We start from the raw sequence: 15792 nt of genomic DNA, 5'->3' as shown, positions 1-15792 counted from the left end.
TGAACCAGGGCACCTGGTGGGGGAAGCCTGCTTCCCTGCCTCCTGCCGACCCTTGGCCTGGGACCCGGTATGGGGGCTAGGAGTGGATCCTGGGTGTTAACCACAAATGGTCTTGTCTCCCCTGCCCAAATGACAGGAAGAGGGACACAGAAATGACAGAAAGGGATAGGAAACCAATATTCAGAGATGAGAGACAGAGAGAAAAGGAGAGAAAAGAAAGACAGACAGGGAGAGAGAGAAAAACAGAGAAGGCCAGAGACAGACACACAGAAAAAGAAAAATCAGAGAGGCAGAGAAAAAGAGCGACAGTACAGACACCAAGAGAACCAGTGACAGAGAGAGACGGGATGCACGGGAGGCAGAGACAGAGAGAAACGGGGACAGAGAGATGGGGAAAGAAATGCTGACAGACTCACTGGGTGTCAAATGTTGACAGACTCTGTGAGGTTTCGTGAGGACTGACAGCTAGCTCACAAGGTAGAATTTTAAAAACAGACAAAGCTGGGAGGAGAGATGAGAAAGGGACCACAGAAGCAATGAGTGAGTGAATGTGGCATAGGAACCCCTGCTCCAGAAATCAGGAACCCTTGCTCCAGAAATCAGGAACCCTTGCTCCAGAAATCAGGAACCCTTGCTCCAGAAGAGCAGCTCTGAGCTGGTGAGAAGCCAGGTGCCAGGAGGGCCTCCCTGCCCTGAGGACCCCTCCCCATCCTTGGGGCCAGGGAGAGAGGGAGTGGCACTAGGCACTGGGTGGGGGGTGTTCTGGGGGTGGAGGGGAGGGGAGACAGGAAGAGTGAGTGCTGGGGCCCAGACTGACAGGAACCTCACTGCCAGGGAATGTGCCCCAGGGACCAGTGGGTGGTTATATCACCTGGTGCCAAAGCAGAGGAGGAGGTGGCAGCTGGAAAGCTCAGACCAGCCTGAGAAGTCTGCAGCTATATTGGGAGCCAGACCCCACCACCCACTGCCCAGGGGACCCAGGGACAGTGGCAGGTGAGGCCTGGGGAGGGGGTCTCAGAGGGTAAGGGAGGAGAGGGGCTGGGGCTGGCTCTGTCTTATCTTGGTTTCACCCTGCCTGTCCTAGCTATCCACACTCAAAGGACTGTAAGATGCTTGCAGTCCTTCCCTGCACTGCTGGCCCCTGGATGAGGCTGTCCAGCCCCTGTGATCAATGTCTTCTAGGGAAACTGAGCAGAGAAGGCCAGGAAAGTGGATCAGAACTCTCTCCAGAACAGGCCTCTCCAATTTCTTACCAGGTGCAGCGGTCATGGCGAGGATAGTGCATCCTTGGAAGTGGACGGTGGCCACCCTGATTGCAACCCTGGTTCTGGGGATCTCAGGTAACTAGAGTCCCTAAGTGTGTGTGAGAGACTGCCTCTGTGGACCAGGTGAATGTGTGATCGTGTTTGTGTGGTTACACAATTGAAAATGGGCCCCATAGCTGTGTGTGGACTGGGGAGAAGGCAAGGGCTTCTATCTATCTATCTATCTATCTATTTATTTATTTATTTATTTTTGAGGCAGAGTCTCACTGTGTGGTTCAGGCTGGTCTAGGACTCACTATCTAGACCAGGCTGACCTTGAACTTGTGGCCAGTCCTCTCATACCTGACTCCTAAGGGCTAGGATTGCAGCTGTATGCCATCATGTGTTTTTGCTTTGGTTTTGGCTTGGTTTTTTATTTATTTTATTGTATTAGTATGAATTTTGCATTAAGCATGCCTGGTGCCCAAAGAGGCCAGAATGGGCGTCAGCTCTCCTGGAACTGGAGATGTAGGTGGTTGTGAGTCGTCATTGTACCCAGGTCTCCTGCAAGAGTAACCAGTGTTTTTAACTGCTGAGCCTTCTTCCAGACCCCTTATTTTTAGTTTTTGAGACATAATGTCACTCTGTAGCCCAGACTAGTCTAGAACATGCTCTGTAGCCTACACTGTCCTGGAACTCCGAAGCCCTGTTAGTCTTCCTGCTTCAGCTCCCGAGTTCTGGGTTACAGGTGTGAGTGAGTGTGAGTGGCTCGTGTGTGGTCTCTTCCCCATCAAGTGACTGTGCATGGCAGACAGTGCTAACCCTCGGAGGCTTTGTGACCAGTTTGGTGCTGCAACTGTGTGGGTGCTCACCCCAGATTGGTGCAAATGCTACTGTGCATCTGGCCCAGGGTGTCTCTTTTGCACCCCAGTCTCTATGTCTGGAATGCGGTGTAGCTCTGTTCATCCCTGTAGAAACACATGACCCTAGTGTTTGCAGGCAATCCCTTTTACATGTGAGGGTGTCTGTGACGGTACTTGTGATCTTTACACTTGGGGGGGGGGGCTGTGTGTTTGTGAGGCTGTGAGCACAGCTGCATGTGTGCTCATGCAGCTGTATCTAGGGTTCCTGAGCCTGCTTCAAGGAACGGAGTGAGAAGTGAGTGGAGAAGGTGGGCAGCCACTGGAATGATTGTCTTGCACTGTGCCAAGCTGGAAAGAGAATATAAATGTCCTTTAAGTATGACATGTCAGTGTGCCCGTGTGCAGAAGTGTGTGCTGTGTTCCCATCCACACGTGCCTGCCTGTCACTCAGAGGCTGGTCAAGGTGTATGAGCTCCTGAGAGACCACCTGACACTGGGGGGCGGGTGCACTGGGGCACAATGTGTTCTTTGGAATGTGCCTGAGGGTGTATAGAACACTGAGGCTTCCCTTCTCTGGGTCACTAGCAGGAACATGACCAGCGTCTGGCCTATGGGGGATGGGGGATAGCGACAGAATGCATACCCATCTTTGCGGGAATTCAAAAATGACCCTTGCTGTATCCCTTCAGTCCCCTTTTCCTGTCCCCCTCCCCAAGCTCCATCCAAGAGCTCTGACTCCACCCACTGTCCTCAACCGAGTCCCCAGAGCCCCGGCTAGGCTCAACCTTGCTGTAGGTAGCTCCAGAGTTCAGCTCCACCTTCCAAAGTCAGAGCTCTTTGTGGGACTGATCACACCAATGAACCTTGGCCTCGCCTCTTTCTAAATTCCAAGTCCTCAGCCTCCCAGGTCTTAAACTTGCCATCCTGGTGCCTCAGCCTCCTGAATAGGTGGGTGACAGGCTTGTGACACTGGGCTTGGCTTGACTCCACTTCTGGAAACTAGGTACCAAGCCTCAAGCCAACTCTGTCCTTAAGGGCCCCCACGGTACTCTCCTCCTCCCCAGGTAGCATCAACCGAGCTCCAAGCAATGTCAGGAATCCCTGAGGCTCCCAAAGTCCATGGAGCCCAACAGAACTAGGAATCTGTCCTAAACCCCAACTCCCTGGCTGAGTTGCCTTTCCCGCTAGTTCTACAAGCTCCTTCCCTGCAGCTTTGACCCTGCCCACACGACTCTGACCCCGCCCCTACAGATCGGGCCACACCTGACTGACCTGGCTCCACCTCTACCGTCTTGACCCTACCCTTCCGTCCTAGCCTCACCCCTGCAACTCTGTTATCTACATCCTAGGACCCAGTCCTTCAGCCCTCGCCCAGTCCTATAACCCCTGGCCTCACCTCCAAGTTGAAATTGGTTCCAATTTCTTATCTAAGAGCCTGGGGTCGGACAGTTGGGTTGGTTCCAGTTCCTGACTCTGAAAGAGTACCCCTGCATCAGAGCCCCGCCCCAGCCCATTCTCCACCGACTCTTCCTAGAGCCTGTTCTTGCGGACGAGGTTTCCGCTTGTGACAACCCCTCCGGCAGCCGGCCCTTCGGGGCTAACCGAGACCTCAGCAGGGAGTCCGATTCAGAGGAGGACTCCAGGTCGGACAGCAGCAATCGCATCGTGAACGGATCAGACTGTGATAAGGACAAGCAGCCGTGGCAGGGCGCGCTGCTGCTGGGACCCAACAAGTTGTACTGTGGGGCGGTGCTGATCAACCCACAATGGCTGCTCACAGCAGCGCACTGCAGAAAGCCGTGAGTACAGCTGGAGAAAAGGGGATGGGAGGAGGCTGGGGACAGGGGAGGAGCAGGAGAGGAGAGATCTGAGGAGGGGACTGGGAAGGAGCGGAGGGAGGGAGGGAGGGAGGGAGGGAGGGAGGGATAGAGGGAAGGAGGGAGGGAGAGAGGGGGAGGGAGGGAGGGAGGAAGGGAGGGAGGGAGGGATAGAGGGAAGGGAGGGAGGGATTTAATGTGGAAGATAGAATGCAGATGGACCAGAGCTGTGGTGGGGATGGGGGTGCACACAGGCTGCAGATAGACCAGGAGCTTTGGTGAGGATGGGGGTGCACACAGGGTGCAGATGGACCACAGCTGTAGTGGGGATGGGGGTGCACACAGGCTGCACATAGACCAGAGCTGTGGTGAGAATGGGGGTGCACACAGGGTGCAGATGGACCAGGAGCTTTGGTGAGAATGGGGGTGCACACAGGGTGCAGATGGACCAGAGCTGTGGTGGGGATGGGGGTGCACACAGGCTGCAGATAGACCAGAGCTGTGGTGGGGATGGGGGTGCACACAGGGTAGAGATAGACCAGAGCTGTGGTGGGGATGGGGGTGCACACAGGGTAGAGACTGATAGAGTACAGTTAGGGGTAATGAAGGTGTGGAACTGGGTTCAGAGTGGGTAGAGCTGGGATTAACACTGGAATAGAGTTGGGTTGAGGACAGGGTTAGGTTGTGGGTGAGGACCGGAGGTTCTGAGGTTGGGGATGGAATGAAGTTGGGTGAAAATGGATAACATTGGGGTTGAGGATGGGTTAGAGTAGGGATGGGGACTGCCTTGGACAGGTGGTCAAAGTTCTGGGCTGGCAATGATCGTCACCACATTCTTCAGAGTCTTCAGAATCCGTCTGGGCCACCACTCCATGTCACCTGTCTACGAGTCCGGTCAGCAGATGTTCCAGGGAATCAAATCCATCCCCCACCCTGGTTACTCCCACCCTGGCCACTCCAATGACCTCATGCTCATCAAAATGAACAGAAAAATCCGTAGTTCTCGCTCAGTGACGCCCATCAAAATTGCCTCTAGCTGTCCCACGGCGGGGGCCAGATGCATGGTGTCTGGCTGGGGGACAACGAGCAGCAGTCACAGTGAGTACACTGCTTCTTCCTGATTCCTGCTCTTCAGGCTACCCTGGAACTCTGTGTCTTCCTGCCACAGTCTCACTAGGGAGTGGACAGTGGGCTTGCACAGGTCTGCCCAGTTGTGCCCCCCTCTCACCCTCCGCCCGTCATGATGCTCTTGTTCCACAGATAACTTCCCCAAAGTCCTCCAGTGCCTGAACGTCACCGTGCTGAGTGAGGAGAGGTGCAGAGACTCCTACCCAGGACAGATAGACAAGACCATGTTCTGCGCTGGTGATGAAGAGGGCAGGGACTCCTGCCAGGTAAGCACTGGATGCCGCTCCATCTATTCAGAAGCATGACTGCCATTTATGTATTTTATTTGTGTGTGTACACTTGTGTCGCGGTGTGTGCGTGGTGGTCGGGGGACAACACACAGAGGTCAGTTCTCTTCCTCCACTATGTGGGTTCTCAGGATTGGACTCAGGCCATTGGGCTCAGCAGCTAGCACCGTTACCACTGAGCCACCTCATCAGCCCAGCAAGTGCACACAGATCGCCTGGACTTTATTAACTCCCAGGACCCTTACTTTCATAGAGTTCGCCCTCCTGAGTACTCTTCTCTGATGGACACACATCTTGAACCTCCACATTCAGTTTTCGGGTTTCATATAGGAAAAAAAAATTTAAATTTAAAGAAGTGGGGCGTGACTTGTTATCTCAGATATGTGGGAGGCTGATCAGGAAGGATGAAAGCCAAGAGCCAGCCTAGGCTACAGCGTAAGTCCAAGGTTGGCCTGAGCAACGTAGTGAGACCCCATCTCAAAACAAAAGGTAAAAGTGAAGCTAGGGGAGCTAGGGGTGTGGTCAGTGGTAGAGTCCCTGCCGAGAACCCCCTAGTGAGGGCCTGCGGGTGTGGTCAGTGGTAGAGTCCTTGTCTATCATGCTACAAGGCTTGAATTCTATCTCCTGCCTCACAAAACAGTAAATAAATAACTAAGAAGGTGAGATTAACACTAATAGTATGTTATACTTAATTAATATGTCATCTCTCTATGTTCTCAAGTGACATTTTCAGAATTTAGTTAATATATAACAATTATCAATATACCACTCATACACACATCTAACACACAATGCCTTTTACCCTGAAAATCCATCTCAGTTTGCTAGATATAATCAACTACCCCATCGCAGTTCAGATCTGGAAGGAACCGCCAAGGCTGTTCCTTGTGGTCAGCTAGGTTGTGCGCTGCACAAAGGTGCTACACCTCAGCAGGCCCCTTTTATGTAATGGCTGTCATAATTCTGTCTTCAAGCCTGTGATGGGTAAAACAGAATTCACTAGATGATAGTCTTCTAATAAATGCTAATAAAATGTCATGAGAAAGAAAAAAGAAACCTTGTTTTAAGTGTTTTAAGAAGAGAGTCTAGGAAGAGCATCTAGGAAGAGCTGAAGAAGCAGAAAGAAAACACAGAATCCTATGATCAGGACTAGAGAGGTGGCTCAGCCATTAAGAGCACTGGCTACTCTCCAGAGGTCCCAAGTTCTGTTCCCAGCACCCACATCTGTAACTCCAGCTCCAGGGAATCTGACACCTTCTTCTCAGGTACCTGCACTCACATACATATACCCACACACAAATTCACACATGTACACGCAATTTAACACAGTGGTTCTCCACCTGTGTGTCGTGACCCTCTAGGGTCAAAGGACGCTTTCACAGGACTCACCTAAGACCATCTGCATATCAGCGATTTGCAATTCAAAACAGTAGCAAAATTGCAGTTCTGAAGTAGCAACAAAAATAATTTTATGGTTGGGGGTCATCACAACATGAGGAACTGTATTAAAGGGTTCAGCATTAGGAAGGTTGAGAACCACTAATTTTTTTTTTTTTCGAGATAGGGTTTCTCTGTAGCTTTGGTGCCTATCCTGGAACTAGCTCTTGTAGACCAGGTTGGCCTCGAACTCACAGAGATCCGCCTGCCTCTGCCTCCCGAGTGCTGGGTTTAAAGGCTGCACCACCAATGCCCGGCGAGAACCACTAATTTTACACGAGAAAAAATCTTTTTGAAACGGACAGTAAAGACTTTTAGAAACTCCTTTGGTTGAGACACTTCACAAATAGTGCTGTTTCAGGAAGCTCTACAGAGTCACTAGAGAAGACAACGCAAGTCCAGTCTTTGTGGTGCTTGTCGGGAGGACTTCCTTAGTCTGGATGTTATAGGCAGAGCATGAAACTCCTGGAACCAGACTCACACAGGCTAAGGACCCAGAGAAGTCCTGTGCGAATGCAGCAAGGGAGCAGCTGATCTGACTTAAAGACTGGAAAGGAATCAATTATTTCTTGGGTACTGTTATGGGGGAAGCTGGGGTAGCAAGTGGTGGATCTCTGAGGCTTGCTGGCCAGCGGCCTAGCTGGATCAGTAAGCTCCAGACCACTGAGGCTGTCTTCCGAGCTCCACGTGTACACACACACACACACACTCACACACACACACACCAGCAACAATAACAACAAACAGCTGCAAGACCGGCTGCGCTAATAAAATCACTGTGGTGCCTGATTGCGGACTGGCTTCCTCTCATGTCTCTAGCTCAGGCAGCAGCTCTTGTGAGCCTTGGTTTTCAGTCTCAGAGAAATTGACTAGTGGGCTTTCAGAGAAAACCACTGAGACAGCATCTAGGCCTGTTAGCATAGGACTGTCATCCCAGGTATTCAGAAGGTTGAGGCAGGAGGATAACAAGTTTCAGCCCAGCCTGACCCTGTCTCAAAACAAACAGCAGAAATAAACAGGAGGAGGAGAAAGACAAGGAGGGCAGGGGAGAGTAAAGACAGAAAAAGCAGAAATGAAGGGAGAAGGGAAGAAAGAAAAGAGAAAGGGAAGGGAGGGAAGCAAAGATAGGAGATGATAGATAGATAGATAGATAGATAGATAGATAGATAGATAGATAATAGATAGATAGATAGATAGATAGATAATAGATAGATAGATGATAGATAGATAGATAGATAGATAGATAGATAGATAGATAGATAGATGATAGATAGATAGATAATAGATAGAGAGATAGATGATAGATAGATAGATAGATAGATAGATGATAGATAGATAATAGATAGATAGATAGATAGATAGATAGATAGATAGATAGATAGGGATGGATGGATGGATGGATAATGGGGAGATGAGAGGAGAGGAGACAGTCTAGAATCTTGTGAGGAGAAGCTGATGAGGAAGCTAGCAGAGATAGAGCTGGGACGAGGTTAGGGTGTTGACTAGAGCCTGACTGGTGGGTTTTCTACAAGCTGAACACAAAGTGAAATGCTAACAATGTCTCCTCTCTCTCTCTCTCTCTCTCTCTCTCTCTCTCTCTCTTTCTCTCTGTCTCTCTCCTCTCTTTCTCTCTGTCTCTCTTTCTCTCTCTGTATCTCTCTCTTTCTCTCTCTCTTTCTCTCTGTCTCTCTCTCCTCTCTCTCTTTCTCTCTCTCTGTCTCTCTGTCTCTCTCTCTGTCTTTCTCTCTGTCTCTCTCTTTCTCTCTGTCTCTCTGTCTCTCTCTCTGTCTCTCTCTTTCTCTCTCTCTGTCTCTCTCTCTTTCTCTGTCTCTCTCTCCTCTCTCTCTTTCTCTCTCTCTGTCTCTCTCTCTCTGTGTCTCTCTCTCTCTCTCTCTGCCTCTCTGTTTTATCTGCCTTGAATCCTGTCTGTCCTCTTCCCCTTTCCATACCTGCTTCCTGTGTCCCGACCCTTCTGCGTCAATGCATGGTGCTGGTGTCCGGTTCCTTCTCATTCTACCTGATCACACCCCTGTCCCCTTCTGTGTGCCTCCACTCTTCCCCAACAGGGTGATTCCGGGGGACCTGTGGTCTGCAATGGCCAGCTGCAGGGCCTTGTGTCCTGGGGTGATTTCCCCTGTGCCCAGCGGAACAGGCCAGGTGTCTACACCAACCTATGTGAGTTCGTTAAGTGGATTGAGGACACCATCAAATCCAACTCGTGAGCCAGCATCATCCCACTACAGTGACAAGCATGGCCATTGAGGATTCTGCAGTCAGGCCACACTTTATGTCTCCTGACATCAAGATCCTCGTCCCAAATGGTGGACTGGCTCTATTCCTATAGCCAGACCCAGGGACACTTCCTGGAATGACATGGGTTGGGTTGAAACCCATCATCCTCAGTAAATCAATACACAAACCCAGAGTTGAGCCTTTTCTGCAGCTATAACCCAGATTTAGACCCAGAAATAAAAGCCATGGGAAGAATATGTTATGCTGCTGTGGGCAAGTGCTGTCTTAGATACTTTTCTATTGTATGCTAAGACACCAAGACCAAGGCAACTTAAAGAAAAAGTTTATATGGGGCTTACTGTTTAAGGGGTCAGAGTCCATAACCACTATGGGGTGGAGCATGGTGCTGGAGCAGTAACTGAGAGCTCACATCTCGAGACACAACCACAAGACAAAGAGAAAGCTAACTGGGGGTGTCCCAGGCATTTAAAACCTCAGAGCCCACCACAGAGACACACCTTTCCCAACAACACTGTACCTCCTAATCCTTCCCAAACCAATTGAGGACCAAGCACTCAAATATATGAACCTGTGGTGACCATTCTCAGCCAAACTCACACCAGCTTCTCCTCCACGACATTGGACTTGCAGGGTCCTTTGGTGACTTTACATTCTCTTCACAAATAATAACTACCTTAGTTACTTTTCTATGCCTGTGGCCGAGCACCTGACGAAGGCAGCTTAAGGAGAAAGGATTCATTCTGGCTCACGGGTCCAGGGTGCAGCCTGTCAAGGGGGGAAAGCAAACCAAGAGCTTGAGGTGGTTGGTCACACTGCACCCAGTCAGGAAGCAGGATACGCATTGTCTTTCAGTGACTTCCTCCTCCTTAGCCAGACCATGACCCAGCTTATGAGCTGGTGCTGCCTACGTCCAGGGCGGGCCTTCCTACCTCAGCTAACCCCTTGCAGACAGTCCCTAGGCTTATCTCCTAGGTGACTCGAGATCTTATCGAGTTAATGCTACTAACTAACCAACAGTCGAAACTTGCTGCATGACAGGGTCATAGCAGTCCCCCAATTACAACTCTACCCTAATTTATTGAGTATATGACTTAGTCCCCAATGCACAGTGTTAAATTTGGGATTTTTTTAACTGCTCTAAAAACAATGTCCATTCAACCAAAGCCACACCTCAAGTGCTGACTCTCGGTCTCTCCCAAGCTAGTGATGCGCAGTCTGGTACTACTTTAGTTTGGCTATTAAGTGAGTCCTAAAAGGTTCCTGTGTCGGGGCTGGTCCAGGCTGGCAGTGATCTTGGAAGCTGCAAGACTTTTGAGAGATAGATCCCAGTGGAAGGAAGTTAGGTCACTGTGGATGAACCCTTGGAGAAGGATGATGTCAGGACCTTAACCTTTCCTTTCTACTTCCTGGTCAGTGTGGTTTGAGCAGCCTCTTTCACTTCCTGTTCCCGCCTTGATGAATGAGTTCACTACAGACCCGAAGGCAAGGTGACTTGAAACCTCTGAAGTCCAAATCTAAATAAACCTTTCTTCTATCTAAGGCATTTATCTAGGGTATTTTGTCATGGAAAGCACAGTAACATAAATGTTCTCTCTTAATGGTGGACAGCAAGAAGCCAGCCTCCCTCATCCTTGAGGCTACAGAAGCAACTCACAACGTATGGTGTGCAGATGTCTGGGACAGGTGGGATGCTGTGAATGAATCTGTAGTTCAGACAGGTGTTTGTTTCTAGTTTATGTGTGTAGGCGTATTGCCGGCATGTGTGACTATTCCCTACCTGTATGCAGTGCCCCCTAGAGGCCAGAAAAGGCATCGGATCCCTTGAGACTGGAATTACAGTTTAGATGGCTTGTGGGTACTGGGAAGAAGACCCAGGTCTTCTGGAAGGGCAACCACTTACCTTAGCCTCTGAGCTATCGCTCCAGCCCCACCTTTTTGTTTCTTCACAATTTTTAAACTCTTTTCGGGGTGTGTGTGTCTTAAGTGTGGAGTTCAAAGAACGACTTTTGAGAACTTGTTTTCTTTTCCCACCATGTGGGTCTGGGATCAAACCCAAGTCTTCAGGCTTAGTGAAGACAGTCCCCACCCAAGGATTCATCTCACCAGGCCGCAGGTTTCTTTACACTTATCTTTCATTTATGTGTATCTGTCTGAGAGTGTGCACACACGCTCATAGAGGACAAGAGAGTATCAGATCCCCTGGAGCTGCGCCCACAGGCTGCTGAGAGCCTCCCTGTGTGTCGTGAGGACCTAAACTTGGGTACTCAGCGAGAGGAATATGTGCTCCTGTCAGCTGAGCCATCTTGGTGGCCTCCAGATTTTTTTTTTCGTAGGCTACATAGCCATGCAAACTACGCATGCACAGTGAGGGTCCCATAGGTTTTGTTATGTTGGCTCTTTGAGACAGGGTCTCTCTATTATGTAGCCCTGGCTGTCCTTGAACTCATAGAGATTCACCTGTTTCTACCTCCCAAGTGCTGGGATTAAAAACTTGTATCACCATGCCGGGCTCAGTTAGGTTCTTTGTTTTATTTTGTTTGGTTTGGTTTAGTTTGGTTTTTTAAGACAGGGTTTCTCTATGTATCCCTGGTTGTCCTGGAACTCACTTATACTTATAGACCAGGCTAGCCTTGAACTCTGCCTGTCTCTGCTGGGATAAAAGATGTGTGCCACCATCGCCTGGCTTTCAATTGGGTTCTTATTCCTAGGGCAAAGGGGTGCTATGCCTTGTTCTGAGTTTCCGGGACAGCACAGCCAATCAACAAATCACGACTTTCAAAAAGAGGGCGCAACTCTGAGCTTGTGTTTTGATTTCAAGAAGTGCTGACCCTGGGGGAATTTGAATTTCTGCCAAACAGCATTTTATTCTATTTTTAATGGGGTTTTACCTTATTTCATCCTCTAATGGAAAAGAGAGTGCATTTTGTTCAAATTTCACCAGAGAGAGAACATGGGGACAGGTGAGTCCCTAGAGCTGGCTGGCCAGCTGGCCTAGCCTAGTCAGGGAGACCCTGCTTCAGAAAATGAGGTGGGCAGTTCCTAAGAAGTGACACTTGGCATTAGCCTCTGCCCTTCACACATACAAACGTCTATTCACACAAAGATGGTGGGTTCATGAGAAATTTGCTGTAACTAAGGCATAAACCGAGCATGGGAAGCTCCTGGCAGATTTTCCACCTCCCAAAGACATAGGTCCCATCTCCAATCTGCTTCTTGCAAGTGGTGGGTCTTGGATGTGAAGGAGCAGAACAAACTCCATTTTAGACAGGGCCTAAGTAGGGGATGAACTCAGTTCCAGGAAAAGTCACAAACAATCCCAAGAAAGACTACAAACTGCCAGGTGTGTGCCCCACGTCATCGTCACCCCCGTCCCCAGTCAGGGCGACCCAGGTGGGCCAGCCAATAAGAAACTTTGGTAAATGACATCTGCGGGCCCTAGGTGTCCTTGCGACTATTGATAGCTGCTGTTTGGAAGTTTCCCTAGACCTCAGCCAATGAATTTAAAGGTTGCATACCCCACCCTGAAGCACCGAGGGTTATATAACCCTTTAAAATCCCACCCCAGAGGCTTCCGCCGTTTCCTCCACTCGCTGCCTCCGAGTGCTGGGTGGTGGTCTGGGCTCGAGCTTGTAATCAATGAGCAAACCCCCGTGTGTTTGCATCGGATGCCAGCTCTGTGGTGGTCTTGTTTGGGGACCTCGTGACTAAAGATCAGAGTCAAGGGTGAGCAGGGAACCCAAGACACAGATGGAACAACCCGGTCTGACTCCACACTAGATAAACTGGATAAAGCTGAGATAGCTCAGCCAATCCCCCACCCCTGGCCAAGCCCAGCTATCATTTATGTTAGTTAGCAAGTAACCTGGAAGCATCAGAGAAGCCCTGGGACCCAGATCTAAGCAGGAAGATGGAAGCCAAGTCCACTAAGGCCTGTCTCTGGCCGGCTTACATGTAGAGAGGGGCAAGTAAGGCTTTGGAGTCATGGCTCAGTGGTAGAGCCAAGAGCCAATCCTAGCATCCCCCATGAGGAACCGAGGGCGTGGTTTCCAGGTCATTTGTGGACATGAGCAATATCTGGGCTTGCCCAGCAATGTAGTAGGAGGTTGATAAGCTCATTTCGGCTGCACCCAGTTTATCTGAAGTGTGGAGTCAAACAAGGTCACAGAGCACCAGCCTCTCTTCCGTGTTCCAAGCGATGGGGAGCTTGCTGCAATGTGCAAGTCCCTGAGTTTAATGCCCTTCCCCGTACTGAATTTTAAATTTTTTTGCTAATGTTTTATTTTCTTTTTAATGTGTGCAGGTGGGGACAATGAGGAGGTACGTGTATGTCTTGGCCTGCTCTGTCAGAGAACAACGTCCCAGATTTGATTTCTCTCCTTCTACCCTGCGGGTCCTAGGGGTTGAACTCTGGTTGTCAGGCTTGGAGGCAGACACCTTTACCAGCTGAGCCACCTTGCTGGCCTTATCCCCATCTCCCTTCTGTCCGCCCCCCAGCACTGAATTTTTTTAAAGCAAGAAGGAAGGAAGGAAGGAAGGAAGGAGGGAGGAAGGAAGGAAGGAAGGAAGGAAGGAGAAGGGAAAAGAAAGCTGAGCGTAGTAGTTGACATTTGTAATTCCCATACTCAGGAGACAGAGGTCTGGAGACTGAGGCCAGCCTGGGCTACAGGGTGAGAACCAGTCCCGGTAACGAAGCTGCTATGGGCGTAGCTCCTCTGGTGGAGAGCTCACCTAGCACTCATGAGGTAGAAACAGGGTGTGCTGTTGTGGAGAGGGGAGTGGGGAGCTCAGGACTTCAAGGTCACCACGAACTGTACAGCGACCATCAAAGCTAGCTTGTGCTACGTGCGGGCATGTGGGCTTGTCACAAGCTCTGTTCAAAGGGAAGAAGGTGGAAAAGTTGGAATACCCCTCCCCTGTTTCTCACTTGGAAGGTGGTATCTTGGGGAGGACTAACCACCTTATACCACAAAAATAAAAGCCTCCCTTGGGGGGCCTCTGGCAGTGGGACCACTGGCTTTTTGGAGCCCATTCCCTATGGAAGGATACCTTGCTCAGCCTAGATATAAGAGGGAAGGGCCTCCATCCTGCCTCAAGTGATTTGTTGACTCCCAATGGGAGGCCTTACCCTCTCTGAGGTGCAGATTGAGGGTGGGGAGGAGAAGGTAGGGGAAGCAAGGGGGGAACTGGGATTGATATGAAAAATAAAAAGATTGCTTTAAAAAAAGAAAAAAATTAAAACTATATAGACAGGACCACAAATCAGCTGTAGCCCACGCTCATGGGGAGTCCCATGTGGGTTTCTCTCACCTCAGCTTGGATCAAGCAAAATAAAATGCAAGTGGCAGAGACACCTTTGGCTGTCTGTGCTGACACAGAGGGGAGGGCGTGGGAATGGAAGTTTCCAGAAGGAGGAAGCTGAGCTGACTTTCTCTTCTCACGTGAGGATGCGTCTTTTCCACTGGATGCTGGTTCCAGTGGGGAGGAGGCAGGCTTCTCTGAGCAGTCCCTTGATGTCTAGGGTGGACAGGTTCTCGCCTTCCTGCTGGTGTTGTAAGACAGAGGAGCACAGGGCTGTGGTGGTGCAACAACAAGCTTCTCACCTAAGACACATCCTGGCGCCCTGACAGACAGAAGTGATTGATGCTCACACCAAGGGTGAGGTTATGGAGGAAGAGACCAGACAAGCGGGCCCAAGAGCCACAGCCAGAGGAGACTCGTGGCAGGTGGATGTGCAAGTCTAGGAGTTAACGTAAATTTCAACAGCAGCTCAGATGGACAGGGGATCACGGGATGCTGAATAAATGATGTTGGGAAAACCAGTTCCCTCCATACTGGAAACCAAGCCCAGGGCTGGAGAGATGGCTCAGCAGATAGAGCATTAGCTGCAAACGCCCTGAGTTTGATCTTTTGAACCTACGTAGAGGTGGAGAGAGAGAACTGATCCCAGCCTCCACACATCATATACACACACAATAACAATAAATAACCTTTTCATAAAAGGAAAGAAACCAAAGCCCAGGTTCCCATCTGGCATCACAAGAACTACAAGCATCGCAGTGCTCAGAAGGCTGGGGTAGGAGGACAGGAAGTTCCAGGCCAGCTTGGGCTATACAGAGAGATGCTATGTCAAAAATAAAATTTTATGCCAGACAATGGTAATGTACTCCTTTAATCCCAGGTGGATTTCTCTGAGTTTGAGGCCAGCCTGGTCTACAGAGTAAGTTCCAAGACAGCCAAGGTTACACAGAGAAACCCTGACTCGATAAAACAAAACAAACAAATAAATAAACAGAAAAATAAATAAATACATAAAATAAAGAATTTCAGACAGAAACAAGAGGCCGGGGCCAGTTGGTAAAGTGCTTGCCATGAAGAGAACCTGAGTGTGACCTCCAGAGCTCAGGAAACCAGGCACGGGCTGCTGACTTGGCTCAGAGGGCAAAGGCATCTGCATAGAGGCCTAAAGATACACACAAGCCTGGGAACTGAGTCTGGACCCTGAAGCCCAGGTGGTGGAAGGAGGTGACAGCTCCCGTGTCATCCGAGCCTCACACAGACACCGTGGCATATGTGTTCCCAAGTGCTTGCTTACAGGAACACATGTGATAAATACATGTATTTGAGAAGCTTCTAGATGCCAGGCTTGATGGGCCCTGCTTGTAAGTCTATCACTGGAAACCTGAGAAGGCGGACCCCTGGGGCTGGCTGGACAGCCCGCCTGGAGTACCTGAGGAACTCTGTGTCTCAAAAGAACAAGCTGGGA

At 50.0% G+C, this 15792-nt stretch overlaps 1 protein-coding gene across 1 annotated transcript; it reads left to right on the top strand.

Moving 5' to 3' along the window:
- The first annotated feature begins 1267 nt into the window (after positions 1-1267).
- Positions 1268-9065, top strand: Klk5 (kallikrein related peptidase 5). The gene is made up of 5 exons (XM_041656406.1): positions 1268-1340; positions 3642-3906; positions 4766-5022; positions 5185-5318; positions 8843-9065. The coding sequence occupies exons 1-5, from the start codon at positions 1268-1270 to the stop codon at positions 8996-8998; spliced, it is 885 nt and encodes a 294-aa protein (XP_041512340.1). The 3' UTR covers positions 8999-9065.
- Positions 9066-15792: the final 6727 nt, after the last annotated feature.

This window comes from Microtus oregoni, unplaced genomic scaffold (assembly GCF_018167655.1).
Source record: "Microtus oregoni isolate MIOR12 unplaced genomic scaffold, Mior012 000000F_ref0000247, whole genome shotgun sequence".
Lineage (NCBI taxonomy): Eukaryota > Metazoa > Chordata > Mammalia > Rodentia > Cricetidae > Microtus > Microtus oregoni.
Note: the sequence above shows the minus strand (reverse complement) of the source record. Positions and strands in the feature narration are given on the sequence as shown.

What these genes read in the sequence shown, in the direction of transcription:
- Klk5 (XM_041656406.1), top strand. Translation starts at nt 1,268, where the DNA reads ATGGCGAGGATAGTGCATCCTTGGAAGTGGACGGTGGCCACCCTGATT. An exon ending in GCAGCGCACTGCAGAAAGCC is followed by an intron (nt 3,907 to 4,765) that starts GTGAGTACAGCT and finishes CACATTCTTCAG; the next exon opens with AGTCTTCAGAATCCGTCTGG. An exon ending in AGGGCAGGGACTCCTGCCAG is followed by an intron (nt 5,319 to 8,842) that starts GTAAGCACTGGA and finishes CTTCCCCAACAG; the next exon opens with GGTGATTCCGGGGGACCTGT.